Source organism: Drosophila miranda, chromosome 3 (genome assembly GCF_003369915.1).
Source record: "Drosophila miranda strain MSH22 chromosome 3, D.miranda_PacBio2.1, whole genome shotgun sequence".
In the NCBI taxonomy this organism is placed as follows: domain Eukaryota; kingdom Metazoa; phylum Arthropoda; class Insecta; order Diptera; family Drosophilidae; genus Drosophila; species Drosophila miranda.
Window position 1 is genome coordinate 14,791,061 of NC_046676.1, and position 14,278 is coordinate 14,805,338.

A 14,278-nucleotide genomic window follows, 5' to 3' on the forward strand; every position below is an offset into this window, starting at 1 on the left:
ATGGCAGACCCTGACTACACATCATATCTTCGCCTGCTTCGCGACTTCTGGGGAGAGTTCCGGTCTGTGCAGCGCCGGCAGACCCCTGGCCGAATCCCTCGTCTCCTCATGCACACCCAACGCGCAGCCCTGGTGTATGCCAGCAGCTAGCACCATCCACCATCTACCTTCGATTGTAATCTGAACTATTCTTGCAGTGCCCTGTGTCACTACCCCAACAAGAAGATGTCCTCGAAACCTGTGTACCGACGGATCAACTGGATCCTCCTGTTCAACCAGACTCTGATGTTCATTTCAATGGTCTGTGGCGTGCACGAGTCCTCAAGTATCATCGACATGGGTGACGACTTTGTGTGGCTCATTGGGGTAGGCCACGACGTTCACGCAGAAACTCACTCAATCTCAATACTCGTACCTTTTAGCTTGGTCTGATCTGCACCAAGTCATACTGCATGCATGCGCGGGCCACTGAGATCGACGAGGTCATAAGGGATCTGGCCTACTACGACGAAGTGGTCAGGCCGATTCATGATGATGAGGAAATTTTGAAGTGGCAGCGTTACTGCTACATGGGAGAGGCGTACTTTGGCATCGGGATCTTCTCACTCGTGAACGCCTTCAGCCTGGCCATTTTATTACAGCCGCTGTTGGGCGAGGGCCGGCTGCCGTACCATTCGTTCCTGCCCTTCGGCTGGCATCGGCAGGCCCTCCATCCGTGGACTTACCGGATTGCCTTTGGGTGGCTAAGCGTCAATTCGCTCCACAACTTGTCAACCATTCTGTTTGTGGATCTCCTGGGAATCAGCACGATTCTCCAGACGGCCCTCAATCTCAAACTCCTCAGCATTGAGCTCCGAAGGCTGGGGGATCTGGGGTCCGTTAGCGATAACCAGTTCCATGTGGAGTTCTGTCGGGTGGTTCGCTACCACCAGCATATTATCAGGTGAGTGCAGGGCAGATGCGGGTCTTCTGCTAATCCAGTGCGTCTCCACATACAGCCTGGTGGACAAGAGCAATCGTGCTTTCTACATCACCTTCATTGCCCAGATGATAGCCAGTTTCGCCATGATATCGATCTCCACCTTCGAGACCATGGTAGCCGCTGCAGACGATCCCAAGATGGCCGCGAAATTCGTGCTCTTTGTTATGGTCGGATTCGTCCAGTTGTCCGCTTGGTGCGTGGCCGGAAACCTCGTCCTCTCTCTGGTATGTCTTTGGAGTACCCTCCTCTTGACTTGCCTTGATTCTCACTTTGTTTTTCAGTCCGGGGAGGTCGGCCAGGCAGCGTTCGAAATCTCAGACTGGCACACCAAGTCCGCGTCCATTCAGCGCGACATCGCCTTCATCATGCTACGCGCCCAAAAACCATTATTCTACGTCGCCAGACCTTTTATGCCCTTATCTCTGGGCTCCTACATGATTGTAAGGGTATTCTCCAGCTACACCCAATGCTAGTAGTCATTACCTTTCCCCTTTCCAGGTGCTCAAGCAGTGCTATAGACTACTGGCCTTACTGCGGGAGTCCATGTAGTGGATGTTTGGAAAAATTATAACCTGTGGCCCTCCATAATTGGAATTTGCAAAGTAGTTCGTGCACCCTCTTCACCCGAAAGTAATAAATAAATGTGCTGATAGTTGTCTCTCTAGGGACTTATTAGTAATCCGCAGGTTTCCCTTCCTTGACTTGTCTCCTGGTAGATTGTGGTCGGATTTTTCAGTCACAGTGCGAATTCGCAGGGAGTTTATGACTCAAGTTGATTGAACTCTTCTACGGTTAGATGGTGTTCGGTTTGTCTATAATTTTGGATGATAATGTTTAGCTATACGCTTCAAAAATTGTGAATAAACAGAAGCGGAGCTGAATTTAACATGAATTTATATGATATTATTCATTGTTCTTAATGATGCTGATGATCTAATGGGGCACCCGAGCAGTCACGCGAATTTCGAGCTGGGTTCATTGAACGATCCAACCACTCACAGAGACTAACCAGAAGGTCCATCGCATTACAAGCTAATCGCGGCATAGCCGTGACAGGTATGGCAATCGATCGATGCAGTGCGAGTTGCAGCAGGAGGAGTCGTACCCACAAGCGTGGGCCTTGAGTCTTGAGCGTCGGCCTAGAGTAAAAATTACTCTCAATGCACCTCCAATGCATCCTGAATCCTGCAGTACCATAGTACGTAGGGAGACCCAGTGCTATACTGGCTCCATGTAGACGATGACCATATGTGCAAGTGGTTTGTGAAAACAAAAGTTGGGGCAGCGGAGTGACATTTGCATTTGCATGGCTCGTTTGGCCGCTGCCGCGCCCAATGACACTCAGCGTCGCAACAATGGGGGCGGCCCACGCACACCCAGCGGCGACAGGTGCACCTGTTGAGGAGGAGGAGATGCTGAGTGTCTCTGGCTGTTAGCTGCAGCCAGCCTCGAACTTATTCAAACGTGACACGCATTGTCATGATCTGACCCAACGCGGTACAATGAAGAGCGGCGATCGTTTAGCTGGACATGTGGCAGGGGCAGAGGCAGAGCCAGAGCCAGAGGCAGAGCATAGCAGTGCAGATCAGAGCAGACGCTGCTGTTGCATGCCCTTCAGAGCTGGGAAAGTCGCCCATGTCCATGAAACGTTCACCAGCCAAAGTGTCATTCGGCCAGAACGGAGAGGCTGAGCGCCCCCTCAAACCAGCACGGGGCTCCAACACACCCAGCACACCCAATTCGGGTGCGATGGTCGGGAATATGGAGTTGGGGAGAGGTTGGGTGGCTTTTGTCAACCCCGGTCTGGTCTGGTCTGGTCTCGTCTGTTCGCCGCACTGATTAACATTTGAATGGCAATCCCCACGTATGTGTGTATATATGCATGTATGGGAGCATTTAGAACATTGTCCAATCCGCTCTTTGTTGTCGTCTCCACATCTAATTAATTCCCCTTTCTGCCCATTGTTGCCATGGAGTTGTTGCCACGACTGCGGCCCCCGCTAATGGTAATCGCAATGGGCCAGCTCTGGCAATGGTAATGGTAATGGTAATCGTAATGGTCCAACCACCGATCCCACTGCAGACCAATGCGGAGTTCAATTTCTGAATTCAGTTTGTCGCGCCATATTCTAACGATCGGTCGGGTCTGGTCCCCAAAATTAAAATAATCATTACCCGCCAGTAGCATTCGGTTCAGGGCGATCCATCAAATTGCTTTTTTTTCAATAATATCCTTGCGGCTTTAAAGGGTATATATCTACATAAATACAATTTAAGGTGTAGATTGATTTACTTGATTAGTTATGTGCTTGATTTAATGAGAACGAAGGGAACTTCAATAAGGATATTGAGATCTAAGGACTTACGCGAACGAAAGTATTTTTAATTTGAATTTCTAAGCTGATCCACGTGCCAAGGACTCTAGGGAACAAATTATAAAGGATGTGTGTGTTCCCCAAATAATTATTTAGTGTCCAAAAGAAGGTTTGAATAATAAGCTATTTCTGATTGGATTATGATTCGATGTCTGTGTTGAAATGATCCTTACAATATGTGTATCCAAGGATAGCGGCAATTGCTGTGTCCTTTCCATCGTCTGCCGCAGAATACCCTTCACTTCACCCTTCCTTAGATCCTTCACATGAGATCCTCTCTTTTGCTATGAATTTCACCAAAGTTGGAAAGTATTCACTGTTAATTCGAGTCTTTTCAAGTAAGAGTACAGCCACCGCTCTGAGGTCAATAGCTAACACTTTTCCACAAAAAAAGAGTACCCCACTCCGCGCCTTTGTGTTCTGGGTAGAGCATAAATAGAAGCGTGGACAATAAGCCGGAAGCGACATCCGGAGTTGTGGATCGATATGAGTATGAGTTGAGCGACACGTAGCATGGTTAGATTTTAGTTTAATGATCCAAATTCACGTTACGCATTGTGCACATAATGCCAGCAGCAGCAGCAGCAGAAACTTTTTTAACTCTGTGATTTTCCCATTTTTCCCCCAACACCACTTTTCTGGGGGGGTTCGGAGTGAAATTCTGCTTATTGAGGTCGCATATTTCGTGTCATTTTGTCAGCCAATGAACTAATTAGATCATGTCGGATAAAGCAGCGCGACTAACCACGAGTTCTGTTGAAAACTGTAGGTGGAAGCAGAAACGAGACCCCACAGATCGAGGCCAATAATGCCGCGATCCAGCTAGGAACCCCACAGAGCAGAGACCGTAATCGAAACGATTATAGAATGAGACCCAAACTGGCACTCGACACGCTACTGACGACCCTTCTGGTCGGCCTCAGCCTGACAGCAATCCAAGGTGAGTGAAGCAGCGAGAATGTTCGTGGGGCTTGGTCTAAGATGCTCTCTCCTGGCCAGGCCAAACCACCTGCAAGAATGGCCTGGGGCGCGTGCTCTACGAGCGCCTGCCCAACCAGCAGCTCCAGGGCTACGATGACGATGTGGTGCGGGACACGGCTCCCCCCTTCCGGGTGCTGGAGAAGTGCCAGGATCTGTGCCTGCGCGACCGAACGGGCACGAACAATATGGTGCGGACCTGCACCAGCTTCGACTTCCAGCCGGGCAGTCGGATCACCTCCTTTGGCGGCAGCTCCGAGTACGAGGAGTCGCTGTGCTATCTCACCTCGGAGCAGGCGGGTCCCGAGGGCATTGGCAGCCTGATGCTGGTGCCCAACAGCGTCCACTTCAACGAGATCTGTCTGACATGTGAGTGGCCAAAGCCGAATGGTTTTGGTTATGGATTTGACTGGAATTGTACCTAATGTTCCCCGTTCTACTGCAGCCAGTCGACCGGAGCGGGAGTGTCCCAGTAGGAGGTACGTGTTCGAGCGGCATCCGAGGAAGAAGCTAAAGCTTCCGATAAGCGACATCAAGGAGATCACGGCCGCCAATCGGTCCGACTGCGAGGACAAGTGCCTCAACGAGTTTTCGTTTGTCTGCCGCTCGGCGAACTTTGACTCTACCATGCGCTCCTGCACGCTCAGCCGATTCACCCGACGCACCCATCCCGAGCTGATGGAAGATGATCCCAACTCGGACTACCTGGAGAATACCTGCCTGAATGGTGAGATCCGCTCTGATCGCCCGCTTTATGTAGATCTAAAACACTCTAATCCCATCCATGGAACAGCTGAGAGGCGCTGCGATGGCCTGGCCGTGTTCGTTAAGGAGGAGAACAAGCGACTGGGTGGCCCCTTCGAGGTGGACATCTTCAACAACATGACGCTGGAAGAGTGCCAGACAATGTGCCTGCGTGCCGAGAAGTATGATCTGGCCTAATGCCTCTATTCCATCGCCATTTGGCTAATAACACCAATTGCAGATACTTTTGCCGCTCCGTGGAGTTCGACGATCAGAGCAAGCAGTGCATTCTCTCCGAGGAGGACTCCATCTCGCAGAAGGATGACATTAGCATCAGCTCCAGTCCAACACATCATTTCTATGATCTTGTGTGCCTAGATAATCGTAAGTGGCTTCCGTGCAAAGACACCACTTCTACTTCTACTCCCACTCCAGCCGAGGCTCACTTGGAGCCAACGACAACGGCGACAACAAGATTATAGTGGAGCCTCGCAACGGTTGCTTCTTCTGTGCCATTTCCACTTCCATTTCAATGTCTATTCTATGTTGTTATGTTATGTTGTATGTTGTATTCCCGTTGCAGAACGAGCCAATGATTATCCAGACAACTCCGTCACCTCGCACCTCTTCTCGAGCGGCCGTCGGCCAGATACAGCATTCCAGCGTTACCGCAACTCGCGTCTCGGCGGCGAGTTTCACTCGGAGATCACCGGCCGTTCTCTGAGCGAGTGCCTGGACGAGTGTCTTCGCCAGACGAGCTTCCAATGCAGGTGCGTTTCATGCCGTTGTCTTGGCCTTAACCGTTGTATTTCTTGCTGTACCCTCTACTCTTCAAACAGACGGGTATATGGTACTAGAGTTGGTCTATGTAACAGGCAAAAGACTACAGATATTCTAACTTATGATCAATGGTCCTGTACGTCCGTATGAACACCTTGAGACCCATCCAATTGACACAAATTTTTAAGCTCTTGTATTTGATAAAATCAGATCAGTTTATGCCACTATTTCTTATACACCATATATTTATCAGAATAATATCATCAGGTACTCGTATAATGAACCTAAATAGCTGCCAGGGCATTCAATAGTCGGAGAGTAGACTCGACAAGAGAGCACTTACTTAGAGTCTTACTTGTTTTACTGTTGCTTTTGCCGTCTTCTGCCTTACTATCCAACGACGTACCGCGTACCCGTCCCGCTTCCTGGCTCCTCTCACTCTCCGATTGCACAAAATTGCAGGTCTGCGGTGTATAGCGATCGTTTTCGTACTTGTCGCCTCAGTCGGTACAATCAAAAGGACGGCATGCGCATTATATACGATGCTGATTATGATTACTACGAGAATCTAATGCGTAAGTGGCTACGAGGAGGTGCTAATGGACTGGCTAGTAATCTCTGGCTCTGGCTGCTTCTGCTGCGGCTTCTCCTGTCTATCTTCCAGTGAATGTGGTGGGCGGAGGCGGCGCCGATGGCGATGCTGGCCACAGTGGCAGCGCCGGCGACGGCAAGCGACCTGGAGATCAGTCGGGCAGCAACTGGAGACAGCCTAATAAGCACGACGATCGCTATGGGTCAGCTGGTTCAACTGCCGGTGGAGGCGGATCGCATGGCGTAGCGGTTACTGGGGCAGGCGGTTCCCGACTGCCTGCGGGCGAGGGCATTGACTATGGCCGCCCGTACGATCGCTATCCAGACTTTGCGGCCAATGAATATGGTATGCATATATCCACCTAGTTCTTCTCTTCTATCCAGATGATATTCTATAACTCGTTCTTCAGCAGATCGATATCCGTATGGAGGTGCTGGTGCTGGCGTTGGTGTTGGCGGTGATCGTGATCGTGATCGAGATCGTGATCGTTATCCCCCTGATCGCTACGGCCAAGCGGGAGGCTCCCGATATCCCAGCGGTGGAGGCGATGGCATGGGATATGGCCGACCCTACGATCGCTATCCCGACGATTACGGTAAGTGACCTCCCTCTTTACCATATGGCACCCTAAAAACCAATTAATGACACCTAAAACAATGAATTGAGATCACCTCGCCATACTGACAACTAATTTACTAACCCCACGTCAGATCGGTACCCAACGGGTGCCAGTGGTGATCGAGACCGTGATCGAGACCGCGACCGAGAGCGTTATCCAGGCGATCGGGAACGTGATCGTGAGCGTTATCCAGGTGATCGGGAACGTGATCGTGATCGAGATCGTTTCGCTGATCGTTATCCGCCTCCGGATCGTTATGCGGATAGGTATGGAGATCGACGCTACCCGGACAGGGACAGAGAGAGGGACCGAGATAGATTGCCCTTCCGTCCGCTGCCGTATCCGGGAATCAATGACAACACTCTGCCCAGCGATTTGCCACACACAAGGCCCTATCCTACGGATGACGATGCTCCCTTCAGACCCTACGGCTATGGCGGGAGCCGCTATGGAGACAACAGATATGACAGTCGCTATCCCCCACGTTACCCGCCACCAAGCAGGGAGCGAGATCCCATCGGTGGCTACACCGGACGGGATGCCCCAGACAGCATATTTCCGGACAGACGATATCGGCCCTCCTCAATGGACCCGGCCAGATATCCATACGTGCCGGACTCGAGAGGACCACCAGGGCGATACGATGATATTGTGCACAGCGCCAGGCGGCCGGAACCGGAGTCAGCAAAGCGCTATCCACCGGCCCCCATTGCACCCACGGGCAGCGCCAGCAAATACGCCTCGACTCCGAACCGATTCCCGGTAGGTAACGATCGATATCCCATGGACATCTACAAGTACGGCAATCGTCTGGGACCCAGCGATCTAGGCAGACGCCCGGGTAAGTACTCGGGACTAACCAACTACCAACCCAAACACCATTAACACCCCCATGTGGAAAGGCACAGCCGTCCCGGGAAAGATCAGCACTGACACAGACTCTTCATTTAGGACTGGATCGCCCGCCCCCTTTCTACGACTACGACTATGAGGAGCGCTATGGCGATAGGTACGGGCCGTATGATCGGGAGTACGATGGTCCCCCGGGTCGACGACCCCCTGTGGGTGGTCCCTACGGACGCTATGACACTCCCTTTAATCGCCCATATGGAGGTGGGGTCGGCAACGGTCTCGATGATCGTCCCATTCCGCTGCCCGGCATCGGTCTGTCCCATCCGCCCACAGCTTACGGAGGAAGTGGTGGTCATGTGGGTGGTGTGGGCGTTGGCATTGCTGCGGGGCCGCCACGGCCACCGATCACCCGCTGCGAGGAGAGCGACAATTTTAAGCAGATAGCCGCCAGGCACAAGATGCGCCGCCACTTTGTACGTCGCACACTGGTCGTGCCCAGTCTGATCCAGTGCGAGCGCGAGTGCATCGAGAGCCGCGACTTTGTGTGCCGCAGCTTCAACTACAGGTATGTGTGTGTTAGGGTGTGGAGGTGTGGAGGATGGGGGATTGTAGATGGAATGATGGGAGATACATGACGCCGATACAAGAGCGACTACAAATAAGCGAACGCGAATTCAATTTGCAGAGACACAGCCGCCTCCAGCTATGAGGATCGCGATCGCGATAGGGAGTCCTCCAATTGCGAGCTGAGCGACAGAGACTCGCGGGAGCTGGACATCCACGATCCGGGCACCTTCGACGCTTCCAACTATGATTTCTATGAGCGCAGCATCGGACGCAGCGACGGTGAATGCATGGACGGTACGAGTATAATATTTAATTGAATAAAGAGCTCACAGATGATTGAATGACCCCACCTCCACCCCGCAGTGACGCAGACTTGCAACGAGGAGGGCATGGAGTTCACTATCCGTACGCCAGAGGGCTTTTTGGGACGCATCTACACCTACGGCTTCTACGATCGCTGCTTCTTCCGTGGCAACGGGGGCACCGTCAACGTCCTGAGGATCAGTGGCCCCCAAGGCTATCCCGATTGCGGCACTCAACGCGTGAGTCGAACACTAGTCAGAGCTCAGCATCAGGCCTTCAATCATTGATCTTGTCTTGCAGTACGGCGACACTCTAACTAACATCGTGGTGGTCCAGTTCTCGGACAATGTTCAAACGAGCCGCGACAAGCGCTACAATCTCACCTGCATCTTCAGAGGACCCGGTGAAGCCGTTGTCAGCTCCGGCTACATTGGAGCAGGGTAAGCAACGCCGATTTCGACTTCTATCATAGTATTGTCCCCGCGGTCTTTTATATGTACGATCCCTGTGGCCTTGCAGATCCGGCAGTCCTATTCCCATAGAGTACCTTCCAGCCGAGAATACGCTAAGCTCCAAGGTTCGCCTCAGCATTCTGTACCAAGGCAGACCGACCACCACAATAGCCGTGGGGGATCCCCTAACGTTCCGACTGGAGGCCCAGGATGGATACAATCATGTTACGGACATTTTCGCTACCAATGTGGTGGCCAGAGACCCTTATTCGGGTCGGAGCATTCAGCTTATAGATCGCTTTGGGTAAGTCTGCCCGTCATTATGCTCAATCTTTGCTAACCTTTGAAAATTCAGCTGCCCGGTGGATCCCTTCGTCTTTCCGGAGCTGGACAAACTGCGCGATGGCGACACCCTGGAGGCTCGTTTCAATGCGTTCAAGATACCCGAATCGAACTTCTTGGTCTTCGAGGCCACAGTCCGATCATGTCGCGAGGGGTGCCAGCCGGCATACTGCCCAGGACCAGCGGGTCGACAAGAGCCCTCGTTTGGGCGCCGCAGACGGTCGCTGAACATCACCGACATGGCCGAACTCGAACCTGTCTCCGAGGACGGGTCCGGAGCTCAGGCCCTGGCTCTGGAAGGAATCAAGCAGCTGGAGGATGCCGCCAGCTCGGAGGATGTGATCATAGTGAACAGCACCACGGTAAGCGCCACACTGGGGCAGAGCCAGCTAAATGAGACGCAGACGGGAGAGAAGTCCAAGGAGAATGAGGAACCGGAGCAAGTGCGGGAAATGATTGAAGTGAGCATTTGGAGAGATGGAGCGAGAAGAGTGTATGCCTGATTGACTGATTACTAAATGATCGCTTGTAGGTTTTTGAGACGCGCGAGGAGATCGAGAAGGAGTCCTATCCCCGCAAACTTGTGGCTCCCGTGGAGACGGTGTGCATGACACCGGCTGAATACCATGGTCTGATCACGGCCATCATTCTGCTGATGATCCTGCTCTTCAGCATCACGCTAGTTGCCGGCCTGGGCTACAGGTGAGATCGGAGGAGCAAAGACATTTGTCAGTACTCAACTATGACCTTCCCTCAGACGCTACTGGAAGTCCATTTCGAAGAATCGCCTGGTGGACCGCCACTCGCCGATCCACTCGCTGGGCCACTCCCACTCTTCCATACGCACACACGAGCGCTTTACAGAGATCGGACACATGCCCAACATGACTGGAGGAGGTGGAGGCGCTGGGGGCGGAGCCAATCAGAGCGCATCGAATCGGGCCTCGAACGCCTTTCGCACAAACATGTCCATGTTCGGCGGCTCATTACACAAGACATTTGCCACGGGGTGAGGATCACTATCTGCCGGTCTGTCAGCCAGCCGAACCGGTCCACTTATGGGGTGTTTAATGTCTTTACAGCAACTTGGCGCGCATGTGTCAGCTGCCAGTAATAAATCCCCTGCGTTCGACGGGACAGAGCAGTCACCAGTTCGAGGATCCCAGCGAGCCCATCTACACTGATCCTTCGCTCTTTGAGCGCTCCAGGCAAGTCGGGCTCCAGACCACTCCCCTTCCTAGGAAACCTGAATCAAACCAAGCGTCATCATCCACCACAGCCGTACGCAATTGTAAATATTTTCAAGATCCTGGCCTCTTTTATTTCGATGTGTCACTAGAATCACACAATCACAAGGGATGGCAAGTGCAGAGTCCAGCCGGATTGCAAATGCCATCCCGTCCGCCTGCTATCTGGCACCTGGTGGAGCACCAGTCTCCCTGCAGGTGGCACACGTTCGGGATCGTAGGCAAATCGCCTAAAACTAAACAAAACAAAAATTAACTCTCATTCACTTCCGAAAGGCGCGACTTACAGTTTTGGGCACTGGCTAACCAGACTAACAATAGAACGAGAAAGAGCCGCAAGTGTTTCATGCTGATGTGCGCTTATATTGACGGACAAATCGAGACTAAAGTCAAGCTGAGGTCCGAGATGCGATAAGCCCTATCAGGGCAACGAATCTTGTGCGCAACTCTCACTATATCACGAATACTAAATTGCTTTAAATTATTTTAAATTGCTGATTAAAGTTGGCTTTTATTCTCATTCCATGCTTATCCCACAGATCGCTGCGAAGTCTGACCATGGTGGACGAGTCAGAAGACAATCAGGAGGTCTAAAAGTGCACAAGAATATCTGAAATCGGAAATCTGATCGTCCTCTTGTGATTAGTTGTAAATAAGCTAACAGTTTTAAAACTCCACTTAATCCAACAATCAGAAATACGATCACTCAATATACATATGTATTCATACGCTAGCTAAATGCGTCGGGGACCCTCGAATATTCTTGGGTCCAACAACTAGACTAAGAAGTGCACTACAGCCCTACGATATGGTCCGAATATTATCGTATATATAATATCCAACATTCTTCTTATGAACGTATGCTATTAAACATAGTTTATCTAAGGCTAACAACAGAACAAGCAACACAAATAAACAATTATTCTTTATACGAGCTAAGATATATTAAATGCAATAAAGCCCAAACATATCCATATAAAATATTATCTCGACTTTGCCCCGCCAAAGGAATGCAGAAGCAGCAATTAATCAGGGCCCAAACGGAGGCTGGATGTCCGCCAGTGGCAACAGTAAGCAGCTTTGCAACTTCTCGCTTTGGGTTAACGAGCGGGCCAAGCTGCATTTGCGGACAGTAGCCAATGGGCCACTGCTTGAAGATATGATCTCTGGCCCAGCATGATGCTTTCCAGCAATCAATAGAGCAGAAGGGGAATCAGGATCGGTCAGAGGCCGGCATATAAATCAAACAGCAGGACAGATGCCAAAACGCGAATCACGCAAACGGAGAGAGAGTCTCATGAACCGCACAATCAACTATATGTTAAATGCGAATCTCAAAAGTACACTTCTTAGATTCAGAGTTGTATAATTCGTACACAGTTTAATAAACATTTCAGAATAAATTAAATCCTTTTCTTAGATACACGAACATAAATTAATGCATACACGGGATCGATCCCATTTAGTACCAATGGGTAGGGCCTGGCGTTGGTCATGACTAGTACAGATGGAAAGTGTTCGACCGGACAGCTTTGCAAATGCCTTCTTGGTGGGATGCAGACCAGCCCGACACAATATTGTGGGCCCTTGAAGTGAATGTGAGCCCCGACACTCTTACCGGATAATTTAAATTATAGATTAGACTATTTACAAAGATATAGGCGGCTAGTCTGACTAATCATCAAAGAATAGTATCTCCAGGATTCTCTTCTGCGCGCTTTTTTTGCGCTCCTTGTTCATCTTTAGCAGCTCGGTGGTGACCAGCTCACCTAGAAGGTGCTCTGACTGTCGCTGCACGCCTGGAAGACTTTGTGGGGCCTGGAACTTGCCGAAGTTCGAGGGATGTGAGGAGTTGCCCTGGTGTGGGAGTTGTTGATAAAGCTGCAACAGGAAGTCCGTATTCGATGGAAACATGTTCTGGTGCTGTTGATGTTGTTGCTGCTGTTGGTTATTATTGCTGTGGTGTCCAGCGTTGGAATTATTCGGATTTCCATTGCTATTTGCATTGCCATTGTCATTGCCGTTGCCATTGCCGTTGCTATGGCCATTGGTGCGCTGCATGGCCATAGAGTTGTTGTAGTGGTTGCCGTGCTGCATCATGGCCTGGGGTTCCATAAGGTCATGACTATTGTCATCGGAATCCTCATCGGAGTCGTTGATAAAGTGGGGCCCATTGCCTCCATTGCTTGACATTTGGCTATGAGCACTGCCGTTGAGCTGCACACGAGGCTTTTTCAAGTGGAAGTTGCTGGATGCTGACGAGTCCAAATCTTCGTTTCCCTTGGGATTGTAGACATGGCCTTGCATCTGAATATTGGAGCTGGTGTTTGTGGAGCTGCCTGCCGCACTAGATGAGGAATGTACCACCGGAAGCTGCTGTGCAGACGCCGGCGACTGTTGATGCTGATTCTGCTGCTGGGTGCCAGCACTAATACCCTGTAACGGCGAGGACAGTGGCGATTTCATCGAAGATGACGTTGAGGCAAGACTGCCTCCACTGTTTTGAGGGCCAGCTAGGCCAACTGAACTGTCTCGATACTGCTCCTGGTAGCCCTGCGAGGAGTCAGCCATAACAGCAGCAACGGCAGCCGCCTGTTGCTGCATCTGCGACTGGGAGATTTGCTGGAGTTGCTGGGAGGCCACAGCCGCAGCAAACTCTCTGAATGCCTGATCAGCCTCGATCTTTACCGGATTAGCATTTTCCAGAGCTGAGGTCGCAACGGTGCTCAGTGCATTCATGGCTTGTTGCTGATCTGGCTGATGGTAGTGATGGTTTTGGCCCGAGCCCGAGTTAAACTGGGACATGTTCTTGTTGGAACTGTTTGATTTATCCACGATGTATTCGTTGTAACTAGAGCTGTTAGCCGACTGTGGCGACGTGAGGAAGCTCGGCACATTGCGATAGGATTTTCGTGGCTGAATGTGTTGGTCCAGGAACTTCATCTTCTCCAGGTAGGGGCGTGACAGGTGCTCGTAAATTGGAGTATCGCCCTGCTTCCGCTGCGAGACGTAACGCTCCCGCAGATACTTCCAGCGCTTCTTGCACGTGTCCACTGCAAGGGGGACAACATTTGTATTCATCATTAAATATCAAAGTCTGTATAAAGTCGAATCTTCCTCTCACCGTCCGTTCGCAGCTTCATGGCAATCACTTGCCAGGCGTCATCCTTTGTCTCATACTTTACACCGTTGGCGCTGCCGTTAAGGTAGTACTTCTGCCTGTTGTAAATGACCCCATGTTGCGCCACTTCATCAATTAGTTGTTCGTCCATCATTTTCGCACCTTTATTATTTTATTGGCGATTCTTCGCTTTCCGTGTGCATCAGGCCATTTTCAGCACTGTGCTTGATCGTTTTGCAGCACTTAGCAGACTCAGTGCTGCCAAGATTTCAGAACAATACGGCTAGATTAATACAAAATATAAAAAAATATGGTAAAACCGGA

At 51.0% G+C, this 14,278-nt stretch overlaps 3 protein-coding genes across 6 annotated transcripts; 2 read left to right on the plus strand and 1 right to left on the minus strand.

Moving 5' to 3' along the window:
• On the plus strand, window positions 1–1,789 carry LOC108158444 (odorant receptor 47b). Its single transcript, XM_017290726.2, has 6 exons — window positions 1–134; window positions 198–366; window positions 423–943; window positions 999–1,206; window positions 1,264–1,422; window positions 1,481–1,789. Exons 1-6 carry the CDS (start codon window positions 1–3, stop codon window positions 1,529–1,531), a joined length of 1,242 nt encoding a protein of 413 aa, XP_017146215.1. The 3' UTR covers window positions 1,532–1,789.
• Window positions 1,790–4,163: 2,374 nt separating this feature from the next.
• Window positions 4,164–11,816, plus strand: LOC108159711. Of its 4 annotated transcripts, none has more exons than XM_017293228.2 (20): window positions 4,164–4,297; window positions 4,357–4,704; window positions 4,781–5,062; window positions 5,129–5,261; window positions 5,321–5,463; window positions 5,663–5,849; window positions 6,322–6,434; window positions 6,524–6,796; window positions 6,861–7,046; window positions 7,162–7,911; window positions 8,022–8,487; window positions 8,608–8,783; window positions 8,853–9,031; window positions 9,093–9,232; window positions 9,312–9,548; window positions 9,600–10,047; window positions 10,119–10,288; window positions 10,344–10,595; window positions 10,669–10,794; window positions 11,373–11,816. In XM_017293228.2, exons 1-20 carry the CDS (start codon window positions 4,225–4,227, stop codon window positions 11,425–11,427), a joined length of 4,737 nt encoding a protein of 1,578 aa, XP_017148717.1. In that variant the 5' UTR covers window positions 4,164–4,224; the 3' UTR covers window positions 11,428–11,816. The 4 variants fall into 4 exon arrangements, with proteins under 4 accessions (XP_017148717.1, XP_017148718.1, XP_033246712.1 ...); XM_017293229.2 differs by having other exon boundaries at window positions 6,864–7,046; XM_033390821.1 differs by lacking the exon at window positions 7,162–7,911 and having other exon boundaries at window positions 4,165–4,297.
• A 371-nt stretch (window positions 11,817–12,187) lies between these two features.
• On the minus strand, window positions 12,188–14,186 carry LOC117187889 (putative uncharacterized protein DDB_G0286901). The gene is made up of 2 exons (XM_033390823.1): window positions 13,958–14,186; window positions 12,188–13,886 (listed from the first exon to the last, which is right to left on the minus strand). The coding sequence occupies exons 1-2, from the start codon at window positions 14,106–14,108 to the stop codon at window positions 12,508–12,510; spliced, it is 1,530 nt and encodes a 509-aa protein (XP_033246714.1). The 5' UTR covers window positions 14,109–14,186; the 3' UTR covers window positions 12,188–12,507.
• Window positions 14,187–14,278: the final 92 nt, after the last annotated feature.